This window comes from Arvicanthis niloticus, chromosome 1 (assembly GCF_011762505.2).
Source record: "Arvicanthis niloticus isolate mArvNil1 chromosome 1, mArvNil1.pat.X, whole genome shotgun sequence".
NCBI lineage: Eukaryota > Metazoa > Chordata > Mammalia > Rodentia > Muridae > Arvicanthis > Arvicanthis niloticus.
Genome location: NC_047658.1, coordinates 40,073,612 through 40,093,913, shown reverse-complemented (window position 1 = coordinate 40,093,913; position 20,302 = coordinate 40,073,612). Strand labels below are relative to the sequence as shown.

The following is a 20,302-nucleotide window of genomic DNA, read 5'->3' as shown; positions in this document are numbered from 1 at the left end:
GCCACCTCCCTCCCTTTCAATATTGGGTACTTACACTCAAGAGTGAGTCTTTCCCACCCCCTTAGGAAAACTATGGGATCCATTCCCACTCTAAGCCTCCATTCCGTGTCCTGGCCTCTTTCCTGCCATGTTTTGATATGTATATACCTTTTTGATTCTTCCTAAAGGGTAATCACTTCTTAGAGCCACGAAAACCCTATCCCTCTGGTGTGAGTAAGCTCTGGGACAGGGAGAACAGACACCCATCCATCGGGTGAGCCCGGGAAGCTCACCTTTCAGCTGCAGGTAACCCTGAGCCAGATTAACATACGCCTCTGCTAGTTTCCAATGCGAGTCGCCATAGCAAATTCTCGTTAGTGCCACACAGCGCACGAGCTCCTGGATGGCCTGCTTGTACTGTCAGAAAAAAAGAAAATGAGTTTACCAGGTAGACAGCTTAGACCTCAAGAGCCACAAGCCCTACCTGTACACATATCATCCAATACGCGTTTACTGAGCGCTTCCTATGTGCTGAGCACTTGAGAAGTGCCAGAGAACCAAACAGTGGTCTGCTGGAGAGGTAGAGTGTTCACCTGGTTGCATGAAGTAAGCAACTCATTTAAGAAGTACGTACACTTAAACGGTGGAAGATGTAGTGGGATGACGGAAAACTAGGCAGGTAGAAGAGACACTGACCACCCCTTAGGTTCTCCAGCTAACCTGCAGGGCCAGCTGCAGCCAAGCGGGGAAGCTAGCTCTCAGCTTCAAACTCCTTTGTAGCTATGATTAATATTAACAGGGTCTAGAATCACCTAGAAGGCACACCACTGGGAATGTCTTATTGAGGGTGTTTCCAGCGAGGTTTAATTTAGGTGTAAAGACTTCACTGGGAACGTGGGCATCTCCACCCCACGGGCTGGATACAAAGGATACGGCAAGCTGAGTGCCAGTGTTCATCTCTTCTTTCTCTTTTCTTCCTGACTGGATGCCACGTGACCAGCTGCTCCCTGCTCCTGCTGCCATGATGCCCTCTTCCCTTTAGGCTGCCTTTGACACAGAAATGAAGGGGTAACCGTCTCCTACGACATTAGCAAAGAGTCAGCAAGCCTGACAGGCGGGAAGCCAGAGGAGAGAGTCTTTGTTTTGTTTCCTCTCTGGAGGCTGGGGTTCTGGTCTCAAGTCGGCCTTTGACCTGGCTCTGTAACCCAGGCTAGCCCTAAGTAGTAAGGAGCACATTTGTAATCAGGCTCAGGACAAAGAGGGAGCCATGTTTTCCCAGCAAGGGAAGAGAAGGCACCTTCAAGCAATGCTCTACCATTTGTTTCACACGTTCTGATGGAGATGGGGCCTGCGTCTCCTTCTCTTTAAACCCAGGTTTCATGACTGCCTGGCCAGCCAACCATGGAGGAAACAATCATGAGGCTCTGCCAGACTTCAGGCCCGTATCCTCAGGAATTAGTAGTTTCCACTTTGTTTCTTCCTGGTGTCACTCTTAGAACCTGAAGTGTTTATTGTTTTTGTTCTAAGACACTGTTTCTCTGTGTAGCCCAGGCTGTCCTGAAACTCACTCTGTAGACCAGGCTGGCCAGGACCTCACAGAGATCCACCTGCTTCTGCCTCACAAGTGATGAATTTAAAGGCATGTGCCGTCACTCTGGGCTCCCCTCCAAGGTTTATGTAAGTCCTAACTTCCTGCATACCAGAGTGAAGCTGTATTTGGAGATAAGGACTTTTAGGAGGACTAAGTTAAAATGAGGTCCTTGGGGTTTGGGAGATGGCTCAGTGGTTGAGAGTGCTTCCTGCCCTTACACAGGACCTGAAGTATGTGGCTCACAGACCACTCGGGGTGAGTGGCTCACAACCTCTAGTAACTCTAGCTCTGGGAAATCCATTGCCTTCTTCTGTTCTCCAGGGATGTGTGTGTATGTGTGAGCACACACAAATAGTAAAAAATAAAATAACCATTAAGATAAAATGAGGGCCCTAGGCAAGCTCTAGTCTAAGATGACTTACAGAAGAGGAAGAGACCCAGGCCTCCATGTACACCACAGCCATGTGAAAACACAAAGAGCACAGTCATCAGCAAGCAGAGAAGAGAGGCCCCAGAGTAAAACCAGTCTTGGACTTCTACCTTCCAGAACTGCAGGGAAACAACCTGCTGCTTAAGTCCCTCGCCCCTCAACATGTGGCATTTAGTTATGACAGCCCCAGGACACCAACACAGGACCAAGCACTAGCTTGTAAGCTAACCTAAGTAGCTCCATACAGAGACCACGAGGAAGGGTTGGTTACCAGCGTTGCTGATGGTCAGTGCTGTTGACCTGATGGAAGACAGAATCACCCAGGAGTCTGGCCTGTGGGCAAGTCTATGAGGCATTATCTTGATTGTGCTAACTGAGATGTGAAGACCTGCCTATGGGAAGTGCAATACAAACCCAAGGGAAGACATATTCTACAACACGGTTGGAATATATGATTTCAAATATCAAGAACGGGAAAGGCGGAGGTGGCTAGGAACTTGTAGCAGATTGCAGAGACTGAAGAGAATCTGCAGCTGGACTCGGTGTCCATTCATATCTATCCATGAATCTGCTTTTTGTTTTGTTTTGCCTTTTTAACAAATTATGTGACAGTATTACACAATATTAGTTTCCTAATTTCAATCACTGTGCTGTGGTTATATAGGAGAATATTCTTATTTCTAAGAAAGAGAAATTATTATATTTTATATGTAACACATAGATTATATAATACATAATACTTTACATATTATAAATAGTATCTCTAGCTTGTTCTCAGATAGCTGGGAGAAATAATGCTGGTGAGCGGGAGGCAGAAGGAAATAAGAGCTCTCAGTGAATACACTGGGCCGTGGCTCTGTCAGTGCTGACAACTGACGGGCCATAATTTTTCTGTAAGTCTCTACTTATTTTCAAATAAAAAGTGACATCAAAATGGATATTTTCCAAAGCAAGTTATTCCAGGTGGACCCCAGTGAAATGTTAAGGTCTTGCAGGGCGCTTAGCTTGTAAGCTGCAGGGTCTTCACTCACCTCCTGCCTCTCTACCTGTGTGTCATCTCAGCCCACGGCTTCCTCTCTTCAGTACAGCTGTGGCACATTCAAGCCTCACCTGAAGATCTCCTATGCGCTGCTTCCTTCCTTCCTTAGTCCTTAGCTCACCGGTCCCACAACCTCTCGTAGCCCGCCCAACCCTAGATGAACCTACTCTATTCTCCCCTTAACACGCACAACAATCAACAATCTGACTCCAACCAGTGACCCCTCAGCTCCATCCTGTTCACTGTTATATCCTAGGCATCCTTACTGTAGAAACCTCAGAACCAAGAAAAGGCTTGTACCATTCCAGACACAGGAGGGCAATTCATCCTTTGCAGATGCTAAAGGCCTTTGTATGTGAAGTATTAATTCTCTTGTGAAGCCTTGGTTGAGGAGCTGGCCAAGAGCTTATTCAACGCCAGTACTGACCCACAATGAGCTGAGAATAAAAATCAGGTGCACAGTGAATGAACTCATTTACTACACTCCTGAAGGGTGGGGGTGTGCCTCCAGGCACTCAGGCAGATGGAGTCTAAATCAGAGTTCCCCTCCACCACGCCACTTACCTCTCTATCTCCTGTGCTCCCTCCCAAGACAGTCCCACCAATTTACACTTCCTTCAAAGGAGTCCAGCATCTCTCTTGTCTCTGCCTTACCTAGCTCAGTCCCTCATACTTCCTCTTCAAGATTGCTGCAAATATCCCCCTAGCTAATGAATAGCATTCAACCTGCTCATGGTCCTTTCCTGCTGGGAGCCCATCCAGTGCCTTTAAGAGAATGTTAAAAGTCCTTTTGAGCAGTAAGTGTGTCACTGGGCCTGACTTTTATGCACTGTGAAGCTCACACTTGCTCTGTGTCACCAGAGTTCCTCATGATTCCACACAGAGACTGTTGCTCTCTTGGGTCACTTCTGTCCTGGAGGCTTCTGTGCTCTTGCCTGTCTTGAGGACTCCTTAAGTGCTGTTTCTCAAGCCCTTTCGTGTTACCTCCCATCCCAGGGGCTCAGCCTTAACTGCCGCCCACCCCCTCTCTTCTCATTTGCATGGATACTGAATGAACCTGCTACAGAACTTACCACAGCTCTCACTATTCTGCTGCCCTGTCATCTCAATCTAACCATAAGTCCCCATAAGATGGAGGCTGTGGTCTTCCCTGTGTGACTCTGGCATAGGAAAACCTTAGACATACTGCAGCTATTTGTAGAATAAACTAAATGACAAACAGGGCCTGGCACATGAGGATGACTTTGTGAGGGGGATGGGAAGGAAGATGCAGAGAGCAAAACAGGCAGGAGCCTCAGAACGAAGAGCTGAACACAAGCAAACGTGTGTGCGCACTGCAATCCACTGCAGCTCTGGCTCGTGCTGACACTCAATATCCGCTTTCACTTTTTGTTACTGTGACCCAAATACCAGACAGAAACAACTTAAAGGAGGTGCTTGCTTTTAGCTCAGGGTTTTTGAGGGCTCAGTCCATCATGATGAGAAGAGAGTGGTGGAGCAGGGCAGCTCCAGCACAGCAGTCAGGAAGCAAAAGGAAAAGCTGGCCTTGAGCAAGGCTCGTCCTTTCTCCTCTTTGATTTCAGCAGGACATAAGTGCACGGGGATGTACTGCAGGGGCACAGTCAGCACGGTCTTTTAACCTTTCGTTACTCCTCTCTGGAAATGCCTTCACAGACATACTCAGGTATTGACGGACATCCCCACCCCCACCTCCTAATGATCCTAAATCCAGTCATGTTGACATTCATTGTCAACTATCATACTATCATACTCAATAAACACTTGCTGTTGGCATGTCAACAACTGTGCCTACAGTAGGAAGGTCTACACTCCTGACAGAAGGCAGACAAGTTCTCTCTTAAGGACTCTCGAAGCTGAGGTAGCCTCATCTCTCCTGCTTTTCTTGCTTGGGATGATAACTCAGTTCTCAAGAGAAAAGGCTTGTGATCTCCAGGCTCCTTACCTCGTGGCTGCTGTGTGACCCCAAGGCTCCTTACCTCACGATTGCTGGAGTAGGACTTTGCTCTCTCTTCACACAGGTGAAGTTTCTCTCGAGGGGGCTGGAACAGTGCTGTCTGAAGCAGCTTATTCGGGATCCTGTTTTTTGAAGTGACGCTGACAGCAGCAATGACTTCATCTAGGTGGCTGGACATGTGGGTCTCCTGGGACTCCTGCATATTCTCATACACATTGTCCTCTAATTGCCAGATGACAAACAAACAAGTGAGAGGACCATTTTCAGAGTTAATTCTTAAAAATCACATTTTTTCCCTCCATATGTCTAGGTTAACGTCTAGGACAAGGCCAACATTATGCCTACGACTTCTTTAAGATTAAAAACATTTGGTCTCAAAGGGGCATGTGCTGGTGCTGACGTCTTTTGAAAGCTTCGGGCTTATCTCCGGTGCTAGCTAAACCACGCACATATATCCCAACAGAAATTACGTGAGGCCACACAGCTCACAATGAGCTGTACTGAAGCGAACACATACTGAATCAGTTATGAACTCCAACTGACCTTGAGGCAGAAAGTAGATGACTATTGTTAATCTTTCAGTCTGGATAAAATACAGCAATTTATCCTATTGCCTGAAATAATAACAACAGCAGTAACAACAACAACAAAAACTCCAGACAGACAAAAAAGAACAAAAAAGAGAAAAGTTACAAAAAAAAAAAAAAGGTTTAAAAGACAGGATCCTAGCAATAAGACCCTGATTCCTGAGAGATGGGAAAAGTAAACCAGCCAAGACCTCATCTGCCTGTTTATTGCTTTGAGTGTGTCCAGGTCAAAGTGCATGAAAGAAGGAACCAAGAGGGTCCTGGTGGGAGAGAGAGAACTGAGAGCCTGGGAGAGCAACGCGCCTAGAGTTTGCAGGACAGTTTGCTGAGGAGAATGCTACTCAGGGAGAGTGCCTGAGATCAGCACCAGGGTCCCCTCAGATATGGGGAGAGATGTTAATCGGTGTGTAGGAAAGACCCTTCTGTAGCATTAATAAGAATGCGCCTACCACCCATTCTGCTACTGTCCCCTGAAATTACACAAGATAATGAGGCACTGGGCAAAGTACTCAGAAAGGTGGTTTTTCCTCAGTAATAGAGAATAACTAATCCTAGACTAAATTATGCTTGTTATACCAGAGTTTGGCAAATAACTACATCTGACAAATACCGAGAGATTCAGGAAATAAGGGCACGTTTAGTTGGATGAAAATATCCAACTAAAAAACTGACGCCAAATTCATGTAGATGTTGGATTAACAGAAAAAGACACCAAAAATAGTATAGTTGCATTCCATGAATTTTTTTTCAAAAGGCTCAAACTGAACTTGGAGGTACACGATATGTGACAGGTAAATATTCTACATAGGATTCGAGATGAGGCACTGTAGGAAAGAGGCGTGGACTTGCAGACACGCAGCAGAAACTACTGGAAAGGAAGCGACTGAGCTGAGGCAAAAGCAACTTGCTCCATCTGCATGTAATTTAGGTCTCCAAAGGCAAGAGCTCATTACGGAAAACAGGAGCCCAGGACGGTGAACTCTAGCAGGGAAAACAGACCATGGAGGCCCCGAGGCTAGTCAGACTTCAAAAATGACAACCACTGCTGCGGGGGATCCAGGTAGCTTGGAAAGAGTTTTGAGAGCAAGATCAGAGAAGAGAAAGCGCCCAAGTAGAGTGACTGAATAATCAACAAACTTTGGGAGTGAAATGCGAGCTGCTGGCAGGCGGATGTGCAGTGTGAGGTGAACACTGAACCCGTCCTGAGCAGTGGTGACACAGCAAAGCTGCAGCTGTTCGTGTGCCTTCCACCCAGGAGGGCTAGTGACAGTTCCGAAGAAAAGAGTTGGCCGACAGAAAGAAATACTGGTTCCACAAATGGAGGACCTTCCAGCCAAATAAACAGGTCAACAGGAACGAGCCTTTGACTTAGATCCTTTCTAAGCCTTGGTTGTGGTGTAGCACCCATGACTTGTCCATGATTTTGACCATGAGAGTCCCCCCACCCCCACTTCCAGAGCATAAATGTAAGGAAGTACTTTGTAAGCACTGCCCGCAGTGTCCCTGTGCCCCACCCCAGCCCATGTTTTATGGGAGCAATGTAGGACGCTTAGTTTCAGGCTGGAAAGGCACTGATTTCAAGCTAAAAGTGTAACCGACTTTATTAGGTAGAACTGGTGAGCCATACAAAGTTTCTGGCAGGGAAACCTGATGAAGATGTCCTCCAGGGTATTAATCTCTAATTAGCAGACAATATAACCAAGCACCAAGCTCTAAAAGCCAGAGTGGCGGCTGACTTTCAAGCTTCAGACATCCCGGTGCCATCCTGATAACTTTGGCATATCAGTATTTGGTTCATATTCACATTGGTTACCTTTTTCTTTAAATCTATATGCTTTTAAAAAAAGCCAAACACTTGTGGCTGGAGAGATGGCTCAGAGGTTAAGAACAGTGGTTGTTCTTCCAAAGGTTTTGACTTCAATTCCCAGCAACCACATGGTGACTTATAACCATCTATCAGATCTGGTGCCCCCTTCTGGCCTGCAGGCATACATACAGGCAGAATGCTGTATATATAATAAATAAATAAATAAATCCAAAATACATACTTCAGATCCATTCTCACAAATAACAAATGGTATTGTAGTTTCAGTGTGCTAGCTGCATTCCCACAATGCACATTCAAAATACCAATAATAATATTTTAGAAGGGTGCCAATGTCCCATCTAAGAACACAAGTGTAATTACTGCATGCATCTGGAAATTCTAAATTCCAAATTGGACCTGATTTTCTGTAGTTTATATTCAGAGTGGCATTTTCTATAAAAATTGATTTATAAGAAATAAGAATATAGATATAAAGTGTGCAGCCTGACAAATATGAGGGCCTTAGTTTGACTCCCAGAAATCATGAAAAAAAAATATTAGGTTTGACGCCATGAGTTTGTAATCCCATTGTGTGGGAGGCAGGGACAGGTGGTTCTCTGGAACTCAGTGTCAACTAGCCTATCTGAAACATCAAATCTCAAATCCCAGTGAGAACCATCATCTCACAAATATCAAGGTGGATGGCTCCTGAGGAAAGACACCAAGGTGTCTGACCTCCGTACATGTGCACTCTCATGCACAGATAATAAAAGTAAAATAAATTTATAATGCTGTTAATAAATTTTAAAATTTCTCCCAAGAAAGTTTCACATGTCTTCAGCAAATGCGTATAATCCAACAATCACTTCCTTATCTGAGGCTAAAAAAAGTTACTGAATATACTAATGTGATTATACAGAATTAAGTTGGTACATGGAGGTAGTGGGATGGGAGGTGAGAGTAACAGAAGCAAGGTGTGTGTGCGCACGCTCGCGCACCCCGAGCATTACTGAATAGAATTCTCATTGTACCCTGAGAGCTGCTTAGATACACACCATATGGAAGATAGTAAGGACAGACCCCAACATTTTCATTCTGGGACTCTACGGTCGATATTCAATTGCTCTGAGCCAAATCCTGTGGCTGGTTTATAAATAAAGTTTTATTGGAAAGTGGACACATTCATGATGTCTATGGCTGCTTTTGCACCACAACAGAGTCTAGTTTATTTATTATTTCACCCTTCCTAGAAAAACACAGTGAGGCCACAAACAGAAGCAGTGGATAGGAGAAGCTAGTATAATAAGACAGTCAACTTACATTCGTTCAACTGAATTGGAGCTGGGGAATGAAATTTACATTAAAATGTTAGAAACAGATCACTCCTGAGTGATTTTATTTCCTGGTATAGGGGATGGAACCTTCCTTTTACTAAGGGCATACTGCTGTCACACCTACTTCTGAACAAGCCTGGCCAGAGGGCAACTGAAACAGGCTGGAGAAAGTACATTGATTCCTTGATATTCTAAAATCAAGATCAGGGGCTGGAGAGACAGCTCACTGTACTACTGCAGAGGATCTGAAGTCAGTTCCCAGAACCCACATTCAATGCTCTTAAACACCTCTTGCTTCAGCTCTCGGGGATCTCACACCCTCTTCTGATCTCAGAAGGCATCTGCACTCATAAGCACAGTATCTCCTAAGAACAAGGGAGCATGTCTTTCCTTTGGCAGCAATATAGAATGGAACTGTCAAGCAGAGATGGAGAAAGTGCCCAAGGTGAGAAGCTGCAGAGGTTGTGCAGTTTCGCTGACTTTCTCATTCCTGGGCAGCCCTCAAAGATACCCTATCCAAACTGTGCCTAAGCTCTTCTATACCAACTCAGTACTATTTTGTATCCCAAGCTGTTGGCTGGCATTTAAAAAGCATCTTCTTGCCTTACCCTTCCTCATCCATCCAACCTGTGTTGGCTAATGAGATGGTTGTTTTAATAGGTGTTGTGGTCTAAAGGAACAGCACTGGGAGGCTGAGACTCAAGAAATTGCACTGCCCCACCCGCCTACATGATTTGGGCGACATTGACAACTGGTAGTTCAGGAAAGCTTTATGTTTTCCATCTTTGTCACACATGGCTCTTATAACTACTTTGTGTCAGTGGGCAGATAATCCTGTTCCTATTTTGTTATTGTTACTCCTATTTTATTAAGGGAAAAATGAAACCAGAGAAGCTAATACTTGAATAAATACTTGAATAAATACCACTAGAACCAGGACTCCAAACTTGTAACAATTTGTTGAAATTCTGTATCCTATTGGCTTGCTTGGACCACATTCTACAGCTGTGGGGAGCAACCACTGTTGCTTTGAAAACCACAGCAGGTACCTTATAGGAGAGCATCATTTTTCTGTGAGCAAGAAAGACAACATCTTCAACGGGTTGAAACGCATTTTCTCACTTTGCATTGGAAGGGAGGCAGAAAAGGAATGTTTGAAATGATTTAAATAACATGTCGCAAATATTTGTCATTTTGGACCCATGAGTCTAAGGTTAAACCTTGAAACAGGTTTTTCTTTTTTGTTTTTATGATTAAAAATAGTTTGTTTCATGCTGCCTTGTAGCCTGTCTTTGGCTACTTTGTGGTTTGTTTGGTCCTTCCACCCTTCTCCACTTTCCAACCCCCTAATACTATACAGGAGAGAAAAAAGGATAGGGGGAAAAGGGGTGACATTATCATTTGACTATTTCCTGCTGATTAGAGGTATCGAGTTCCTTGGGGCAAGTTTGATCTTCACCGTCAGGATAACGAATTTCTTATTATTTCTTCTTTGTGCATGACTACTTAACCAACAGGGACCAAGCAACACCCCACTTCTTGGGGCCCAAGCATTTATATGCTCTCTAAAAAAAAAAAAAAAAAAAGTCCCCAGAATTCTAAATGTCACACAATCATAGACACTATCTGCAGCTGGCAAAATTACACCCCTGCATGAGGCAAATCCTAGTCAGCTGCTGTGGTCACAATGTGAAGCAGCTCCAGACCTCACACCTGGGATGAAAATAAGCACACATTCCCTTTTCTGGGGTTTTTTAAAAAACAAAAATTCTCACTACGGTGCCTCTTAGTACTGTATCCCAAATACGTATACAGAGTGTTCATAGGTTGTATCTAACATGGCTTTTTTTTTTAATTAAAATTTTTGTCAAAAGTGAGCCATTATTTTAAGATTAGAAGGCTCTCACAACTAGAAACAGAGCTGCCGTATGATCCAGCTACACAACCCCTAGGAAGCCATATATCTAAAAGGCTCTACATCCTAATCCAGAAGTGGCTGGATCCACGATGACTGTGGCTCTATTCAAAATAGTAAGGACTGCAAAGGGAATCAGCCTACATGTGCATCAAAGGATGAATGGATAATGAAAGTTCAGCACACGTTCACGGTGGAATTTTATTCATTCGCTAACAAAATAGAAATTATGGAGCTTTCAGGAAAATGGATGGAACTGGAAAATATTATGTTAGCTTGGGTAATCTAGGATCCTCGAAGGTGGATCCTAGTTTGAACTGTTAAATATATCTAGAAGGAAGTGGGCAAAGCTGGGGGGTGGGGTACAATGGGTCGGGGGGAGGGTAATAGAACATATGTGATAGGAAAGTAGAAGCTGAATAATGGGGTGGGGGGGGTACCTGATGGAGGAGGGAGATGGGCGTGACGGGGACTCAACCAAACACGAGAATGTTTGTGAAGAAACCTGTTACTTCATAAGCTAACTGAAACAAGCAAACAGGGATTTCACATAGAGATCTAGATTTCTGGGGTTTCTGTCTTCTTTGAAACCTCAGAACATCTATCAACTTTAAGCATCAGGCAACAGTCAGTCAGGGTAGAGAGGCAGCCTTCCCAGCAAGTTAGGGCACTAACTCTTCAGCGAGCACAGGTCCCTGTTGGCTCCTGGGCAGTAGTCACCCGTGCGGTAGTTTTTCTTCCTGTGTAAGAGTACATTTCTGCATTTGTCCCTCTTCCCAAGTGACAGGGATGTAGTAGGCAGAGGGACGGGATGTTCCTGACCCAGGTCATTCATTTCCAAAGTTTCATCTAAGGCATGGCTGGCTATGGGCCGCTGCTACTTCGCACACGGTTTGTGACTTGCCATTAACTGCAGCATGTATTCTAATCTCAGAGATATGTAACTGCCAAAGGAAATGTGTGTTCCTGAAAGGGGCCATGCTACCTGTCTGACTTCAGAAACGATTTGAATCAGTGACCTTGCTTTGAATGCACACTTTGAGCACGTGTTTGTGCCACATAGGAACACCCTCACTTTAGAGCCCTCTTCCTCAGTTCACTTACTTGGAGCTACACGCTTATCATCAGCTGCTTTTCTTTTCTTTGTAACAGCCATAGCTGGGGCTGAGAATTTCATCAGAAATCAGCCCAGGCCCCATACACCACCTTCTCCTTGCCAGCTTCAAAGGCCTCTCTCAGTCTGCACTCACAACTGCCAGTCAGACTTACCCAATCAATGGATGCTATTCCTTCTTCCAGACCTGCCTAGTAGAGTGCCGAAACACATGATAGGCCTTGGATCACAGCAAGATGTCTGAAGTGGAAGACTAGGGTGATAGATAAAACATTTAGTAGCTGGAAGATCATAGAATCCTTTCATCTGCTTAGGTGGCAACTACCCAAGAGCAGGGATCTGAAGGTCCCCAATGTTCCAGCTGGTAGCTTTTTGGTTGACTTGTGGGAAGGTGTAGGGGGGCTAAGGGAAAAGTGTAGACACCCTCAGGGCAGTGGCTCTTAGGAAATAATTAACATGATGGTGTCAGAGTATATTAGCTAAGTAACCTGGCCCAGATAAAGATAGGGCATTGGGAAATACCACAGGAAAACAGGGCCCACAGAGGCCAAGGAAAATGTAATTAAGCCCACAATAACTCCAGAAACTAAACTAAGAATTTAAAATATTTACCTAAACTTGGGTTTCAGGTCTAGGGCAGCTCCAGTTTCGAAGTCTACCAAGACATAAAAAAACAGGAAGCAAAATCAGCCTTACAAACTGCAGAAAGCACATAGAGGAGCTATTTGAAAAGCACCCTATGAAACCAGTCAGACACACGAGACGTGCAAACCATTATCTTTCTGTAAGTGTATATTAAACTCAGATGTAGTAACATAGGAGAAAGGCTATATACTTCGGCCACAAAGGTCTACTTAAAGAATGGGAAGTTGGGTTAACCCATGAGCTATATGCACTGTAGTCACAAAAAAGAAAACCACGTCATCTTAATAGGTACAGAGAAGATATTTCTTCTTTTTTCTATTCTTTTTTTTCTTTTATCTTTTTAAATACACATATGGTATGTGTGTGTTTGGTGTCGTCCTGAATCACTCTTAGTTTTGGAGACAGGCTCTCTCATTGACTTCCGACTTGATTGGCTAGGCCAGCTGACCAATGAGCTTGATCATACAGGGAACTACCATGGCCCAGCGTTCCTATGGGTGCTGGGGATCCAAACTCAGAGGCTCATGCTTGCACAGAAAGCACGTTACCAACTGAGTAGTCTCTCTCTGTCTCTCTGCCCCACCCTCCATTCAGAGTCTTATTATGTAGCCCAGCCTGGCCTCAACAATCCTTAAGCCTGTATCTCCTAAGTACCAAGAAATCATGTATCTGCCACCACACCTGGCAAGCTAAGGGTGGCTGTCTTGAATGCTTCCCTCTTATGACAGGAAACAAGAAGAGGGTGTTCTCTCTCACACAACACCTGCATATAAATAAGACTGTATTCCAATCAGAGTAAGTGGACAAGAAGGATAAGAGCATGAGGCCGGAAAAGGAAGAAACAAAATTTTATTATGGTAGGATCCTGTGTGTGGAATCCTAGGGCATCCAGGGACAGTGAATAACAAAACTCCTACAAGCCCTGCTAAACACAGTAAGCCCACAGGATGGATCAGAAATAAGATACATTCCTTCTCTCTCACTGTTTCTAGTCTTACCTTTTCTTACTTACATCATTTGTTTAACATACATCATTTAAGACAACATCTCGCTATACATTCCTGGCCAGGCTGGAGCGAAATTCTGTCTGTCAGGCTGGGCTTGAACTTGTATTGCTCCTCACGTCTGCCTCCCAAGTGCTGGACTGCAGGTCTGCACTGCCATGCCACTGGCGTGCCTCTATTCCTCTCTCCATCTTATATGGGGTATGTGCAGTTCTGTGTGCTCCTGGAGCCCAGAGGCCAACCTCGGGCGTCACTCTTCAGAGTTATTCACATTGCTTTTCATTGTTGTTTGTGTTGAGACAGGGTCTTCTCACCTTAATCTTGCCTCAGGTTCCTGAGCGCTATAGGTATGTCCCATAATGCCTGGTTTCAAAATTATATTTTATATATGCTAGCAATATATAACCTGAAAATGAAATTATGGAAATGTGGCTACTAACAATAGAAAAACAAACAGACCCTTATGAATAAGTGTAATAAGTATGAACAAGTATGAGAATATCGTGGTTTGAATCTGAAATGACTCCCACAGGTTCATATTTGAATGCTAGATCCCCAGACTATGGAGCTATTTTGAAGACTGGAGCCTTCACAAGGTGGGGTGTGGGTGGTGGAAGTAGGCCACCAAGAGGTGGGACTTTCAGGCTGCAATCACCCTGGATTCCAGCCCCTTTTCTCTGCCTCCTCTCTGTTGCCATGTGAAGAATCCCTTCATGTCCCTGCTTCCTCTGCTGTAATGGACTGAAACTATGAGCCCAGCAAATAAACCTCTTTTGTCTTTTAAGTTACTTCTGTCAGGTATTTAGTTCTTGTACTGTGATAGCAGCTAATACAGACATGTACTGAAAATTAAGGAAGTTAAAGCAAGCTTAGATACATGGAGAAATATTCGTGGATTAGAGGCGTCACAATGCCCTCACAGGGATGAGAGGATCTGAAGAATTCCTATCAAAATATTAAAGGTCTTTTTTTTCCCTTGCAGAAATGAAACATTTTGTGCTTAAATTCATATGGAAATGGAAGAAACTCAAACTAGATTAAGCAATCCTTAAAAAGGAAGAAAGCTAGGTAATTCATATTTTGAAATTTTAAAAGTTACTATTAATATTAAAAACTATAAAAAGTCAGCCAGGTGTGCTAGCATGAGTCTGTAATAGCAAAACTTGGGACGCTAAGTCAGGAGGACCAGGAGTCCATGCTCAGTCTGGACTGCACAGTAAAAAAAAAAAATCCTGGCACAAACAGACAGGCAATCTGACCAGAAAAAAAAAAAAACAAAACGAAACAAAGGAGGCCCCAGCAAACCCACAGTAATCAAACATTGCTAGAGAAGCAAAACTTCACTTCCAAGTTCTCAAGCTGTCATGACCAGCTTGGTGACTGCAGAAAAACCTTGCCCTTGATCCTTGTGCTTGGGTAGTAGATCTTATTATGGCCTCATCAGGTAAACAATGGCAATTATCTCAGACGATTATGTGAGTCACCCTGGTTGTGGCAATCATTATACAAACTTCGAGAAAAACAAAACAAGCTGTTGGGAAAGACACCAGTAAACATGCCAAACTGGATGGAGGCAACCCCACGGGGCCTCAATCCTACTCAAAGAACGACAAGCAACTGAGTAAAGCTAGGAGCACACCAACTGGTGGTCCAGGGCCAAACAGGACTCAACAGGCTGTATTTAGAAATGTGTGTGTGTGTGTGTGTATGTGTGTGTATACACATATAAGCATGTAACAACTGATGGAAAAAGAGGCCATGCATATGGAGGAGGGCAGTGAGGGGTATATGGGAGGGTTTTGAGGGAGGAAAGGCAAGGGAGAAATACTGAAATACTGTAAATAAAATATAATCTCAAAAAGAAACAACAGAAATTTCTAAAATAAATAAATAAATAAATAAATAAAAATTTAAAAACCCTTGTACAACTTGTAAGATTTTTGATTGTCAGTCATAGTACAGTTGAAGCTGGGCGAAACCAGAACAAAATGACAAGGCACTGACATCTAAGGACTGGCAGACAGGACAAGAAAAGAAGTTCAAGGTTAACTCTGACATACATGGCCACTCTTCTTTCCCCCCAGTGGTCAAACCCAGAACCTTGTGTACTTTCTCATACCCCCAGAAGGCACTAAAATACTTCAATGGCAGAAAGAAGAGTCTTTAGATGGATGCTGGAGACCCACATACAAAGAGGTGGACCTCAAGCCATGCCTAAAACAGAACCTCAAGCCGATCAGAGACTGAAGTGTCAGAGTTTGAAGCACAAAGCTCTGCCCAAACACTGGAGTAAACCCTCATGAGCTTGAATTCCTCGGATACAGCTCCAACGTGCCAGCAACAGAGGAAAAAGTGGATTAACAAGACTTTCCCAACATTGACGTCTTGATGCTTCAAAGTTAAACACTAAATTTAAAAGACAACCTAAAGGTTGGAAGAATATGTCAAGAATATCTGCAATTCAATGACAATATGTTAACCCAACTGAAAATTAGACCAGTAACTAGAGATTTTTTTTAAATGTTTTTTTAAAATTTATTTCCTTTATTTTATGTACATTGGTGCTTTGCTTGCATCTGTGTTTATATAAGAGTGTCAGATCTTGGAGTTACAGTTATGAGTTGCCATGTGGTTGCTGGGATTTGAACTGAGTCCTCCGGAAGAGTGCCCTTAACTGCTCAGCTATCTCTCCAGCCCCTAGACATTTTTTTTTTAAACAAAGAAAATATATGGATGGCCAAGAAACCCACATGGCTAATATCATTAGTCATCATCAAAATCACAAGGAGTTATGAATTCATCTTCACCAAATTTAGACAACAACAGTAATAACAACAGCAATAAACCCAAATACAAGAAGTGGTGGCGATATGGAGAAGTCGGAACTCTCACATGCTACTGGTGAGACTGTGAAGTGGTGCTGAGGTCGCCTTGGAAAAGAGCTGTGATGCTTCCTCCAAGTTAGACACAGGGTCAGTACATGACCCACTCATCTACTTGTAGGTAACTACAACGCAGCTGAAGAAGCACAGCCATACAAAAATGTGTGCACACCTTCCTAGCAGTGTTAGCTACAGTAGATGAATTCTGAAGGTATTCCCAATGTCTGTGAACTCCCAAATGGATAAAAAGAATGTGGTATCGCCATATCATGGAGAATCCTGATGAACACAGATTTTGGAATATATATATTCCAAATACACACACACACACACACGGATGTATATATAGTGTATATGTGTGTATGTATATATACATGCATATATATATATATGTATGTATGTATCCCACAGACCTCAAAGTTCACAGATTACACTATAGATTAAATTTCATGTCTTTTACATCAATCCTTTCTTCTTTGAGATACAGCCATCATCTCATTCCTTGTGAAACTGCAGTCAAATGATACATTCACTAAAAATAGTATCTATAAATCTTAATGCAAAAAGTACAAATAGTGGAAACATTGCCATAGCAATTTAACTCCTACTAGGAAATTAAGCACAGGACCTCCTACATGCTACCACTGAGTAACGTTTCTAGCCCTTAAGATTACATTTAGTTTAAAAGCTAAACTTATTGCACAAGTATCCTTTCACTACTTTTCTTGTTCTGCACATACAGAGTGCCAAAATCCTCAGGGGAAGAGCTGTGAAGAGCTGGAGGAAGCCAGGACTGAGAAGGCCTGAACATAGTAACAAGCAAACTCTTTTTCGGTGCACAGTCACTGTAGTAGGTGGGCAGACATGTCTATTCCATAGAGGCAAAGGCTGCACATCACAGGAATCTCAGCAGACTCTGAGAAAGCATGAGTGAGCTTTTCACTGTCACTGCTCACAGGTGGCACATCTCTTCTGCTTCTCCAGCTTCTTGAGGGCTGTACTATTTATAACAGCTAATATAACTATTTATAACAGCTAGGGATTCCTCCCTCTCCTCCCTTTGAAATCACTGATAGGTCAGCTTACTACAGAGACACCTGTACACTAAAGCTGTTGGGCCACAAGAGCCAGGTCCTGGAAGCAGCATAGGTGTCCATCAAAAAACCAGCCAATGAGGAAAAGGTATATTGTATACAACACAGATTCATCTGGCTATGAAGAATAAAGCTTGTTTTTCATTTTCAGGAAAATGAATGAAACCAAAGAATGTGTTAAGAGAAATAAGCCAGTCTCAAAAAGGCAAATGTGGAATGTTTTGTCCCCTGTCTCGAAACCAGGAGGGATAGAGACATGAAAATAAACAGGGAATTTAGAAATCTAGAAGAAGAAAGGGGGTGTGCAGAGAAAATAAAAAAGAGGGATAAAAATAATCACAGTGTATCATTAGTCAAAAGAAAGAGTGAACTACCTATGGACATCTTAGAACACATGAGCTTCAGACTTCAGAGTATGTTTGGTATAAGGATGCAGTTAACATCACTGAAGCACTTTGCCCACTTGCAGGAGATGGTCCTTCAGTCTCTCTGCTTTCTCAATACTTAGCAGAAGTTCTGGGGTATCATGGTAACTCCCCGAGCATGTGAAATACTGAGTTTTGTCCCAGACACAGCTCAAGTGGCACTCCCTGTAGTGGCTTTTCATGGTTTTGGGTTGGGGTTTGAAATTCCTTTAGATCAGTTAAGTGTAATCATGACAAACACATTCAACGAAAGAGCCAATCCAGTGGGAACAAGAATCACCTTCACAGTTCTATTACGTCGCAGCCACCACACCTGACAATTTACAGGCACACTGCTAAATTAAAACTGCTCAGTGCTTCTCAAAGGCCACAAGGAAACGCATCAGGATTTATGTAAACCAGTGATGGTGAATAAAGATACTTAATTAAAATGTCTCAAGAGACTTGGCTACAGATCTGCATGCCAACTGAGATTACTGAGTTCTGCCCTTCACCTTGGCACAGTCCTAAGCTGCAATGCCAGTTTTCATAATGAAAATCCACAAGTGAACTCCTTAACTCTAGTGACTGGCTCTTCATGGAAATTACTGTGCTTTTTTTTTTTTTTTTTTAAGTATTTAACTAAAGCATTATTATCATTTTAATGAAGGCTTTCGATGAACCTCTTGCTGCAGTCTGAGGCAGCTCTGCCAAGGTTGCAGCACCACCCCAATGGAATGCTACTTCCCTCTCCCCTACCTACTGCAAATTCAAGGGCTCTGAGCGCCTGATGCACTTAGCATCTGCCACAAGCACCTACACGTTGAAAATATGTAGACTCTCTGAGCCCCATGTGTCCAGAGCTTTGGTATGAACTTCTAGAGTTTTACTGTTTTATGTCCTTATAGGCAAACTAACTGTGACAATGTAGATCTAATATATTCCTGAACTTTATATTTTAATATTAATTAAAATACCTCTTATCAAGAATATGAATACCGGATTTCTTTTGGGGGAGAATTTATCCACTTGCTGATTCTGATACAGCATATGCCAAAACTAGGTTTTGCTTGGTCATAGGCAAATCCATTCCTTAATTTTCAACTTTACAAATATTTGCCCAATTTGAGTCCAAAGTCAATTGTGATTTTTCTTCTCTAAATAGATGGCTTGCATATTAGGTCTGTTATAATGCACAGACATGACTATCCATTTGATTTAAAAAATAACATTAAATGTCTAAATCCACATTAAATCAACAAATAACCACAAAGCACAGTTTTTTTGAAGCAAAATATGATCCACAATTAATCCTACTTACCTTGCAAAATTCCACCGATCACCTGGGAATTGCGTTTCCAACTTCATTCTACAGACAAAAGAACTTTGCTGCCTCTTCCTCCAGCCACGCTCAGCACGCGTTGGTGTTTCCTCTGGTTTTCTTTAGACATTCCTTTAAAACTAGCAAGACAAAACAAAACACCTGGAAAGTTTCTTTAACTCTCAGTATCTGCAACGTAGTCGTAAAATCCTTTGTGAGTTTACAGGTCCGATGGAGAGACTCCGTTTCCTATTCGCAGGTCTTTTGAAAACCTGAGTTGCCAATTTGGCTCCTTCTGTATCCTTAATGATTCTACAGCCTGATAACCACAGACAAGTCTAAACAGAGCAGTTTCATCCCAAAAGAGAACAGCATTTTCCCCGTAAAGCAACCCAGTACTTGAAAAAACTCCAGGCAAAGAATGAATGATAGCGCCTTCACCAATAGGAAGTGGAGAAGAGAAGTTTGTCGAACTTTGTAAGCCAATCCCTGGAAGCCAGAGGTGGGAATTTTAGATCAGCGGCAGCCTTTTCCTTGGAATTTTCTTAAAGTGGTATCACTGACTTGTTGAAGTTAAAAGTTGCCAGAGATTGTAATAAAAAGAATGAAAGAAAGAAAGAAAGAAAGAAAGAAAGAAAGAAAGAAAGAAAGAAAGAAAGAAAGAAAGAAAGAAAGAAAGAGAAAAGAGAGAAAGAAAGAAAGAAAGAAAGAAGAAAAGAAAAACAAAAAAGCCATTTAGAGTTCCCCCTTCTGTTTTAAGTCTGATTTAAAAAATGTAAATCGATCCTCTCCACAAAACAAGTGAATTTCTAACACTGGTCATACTATCAATATAGGAGTTTTAACATCAATTTGGAGAAGGAGTAATAACTATTTTAACATGATTCATTTTTCATGAGCACGTGCCAAAAATATTGTCTGGCAGTGGTGGCGCATGCCTTTAATCCCAGCACTTGGGAGGCAAAGGCAGAGGCAGAGGCAGGTGGATTTCTGAGTTCGAGGCCAGCCTGGTCTACAGAGTGAGTTCAGGACAGCCAGGAATATACAGAGAAACCCTGTCTCGAAAAACCAAAAACCAAAACAAAACCAAAACAAAACAAAGAAGCTGACATTACTTCAGAAATGTTTTCTATTATTACTCTTTTTGTGATTGTCAATTATTAATATTATATATACATGTA

At 42.8% G+C, this 20,302-nt stretch overlaps 1 protein-coding gene across 5 annotated transcripts in view; it reads right to left on the bottom strand.

Annotated features, from left to right (window-relative positions):
* Positions 1–19,554, bottom strand: part of Ttc23 (tetratricopeptide repeat domain 23) — an 82,154-nt gene extending 62,600 nt beyond the window's left edge. The window contains exons 1-5 of one of the 5 annotated variants that reach the window (XM_076935696.1): positions 19,122–19,554; positions 12,384–12,426; positions 11,927–12,024; positions 5,037–5,236; positions 273–396 (exon numbers count right to left, since the gene is read on the bottom strand). In XM_076935696.1, coding sequence (XP_076791811.1) covers positions 273–396; positions 5,037–5,216 — 304 coding nt within the window. In that variant the 5' untranslated portion in view covers positions 5,217–5,236; positions 11,927–12,024; positions 12,384–12,426; positions 19,122–19,554. The other 4 variants (XM_034486654.2, XM_076935703.1, XM_076935680.1 and 1 more) reach the window with 4 other exon arrangements.
* Positions 19,555–20,302: the final 748 nt, after the last annotated feature.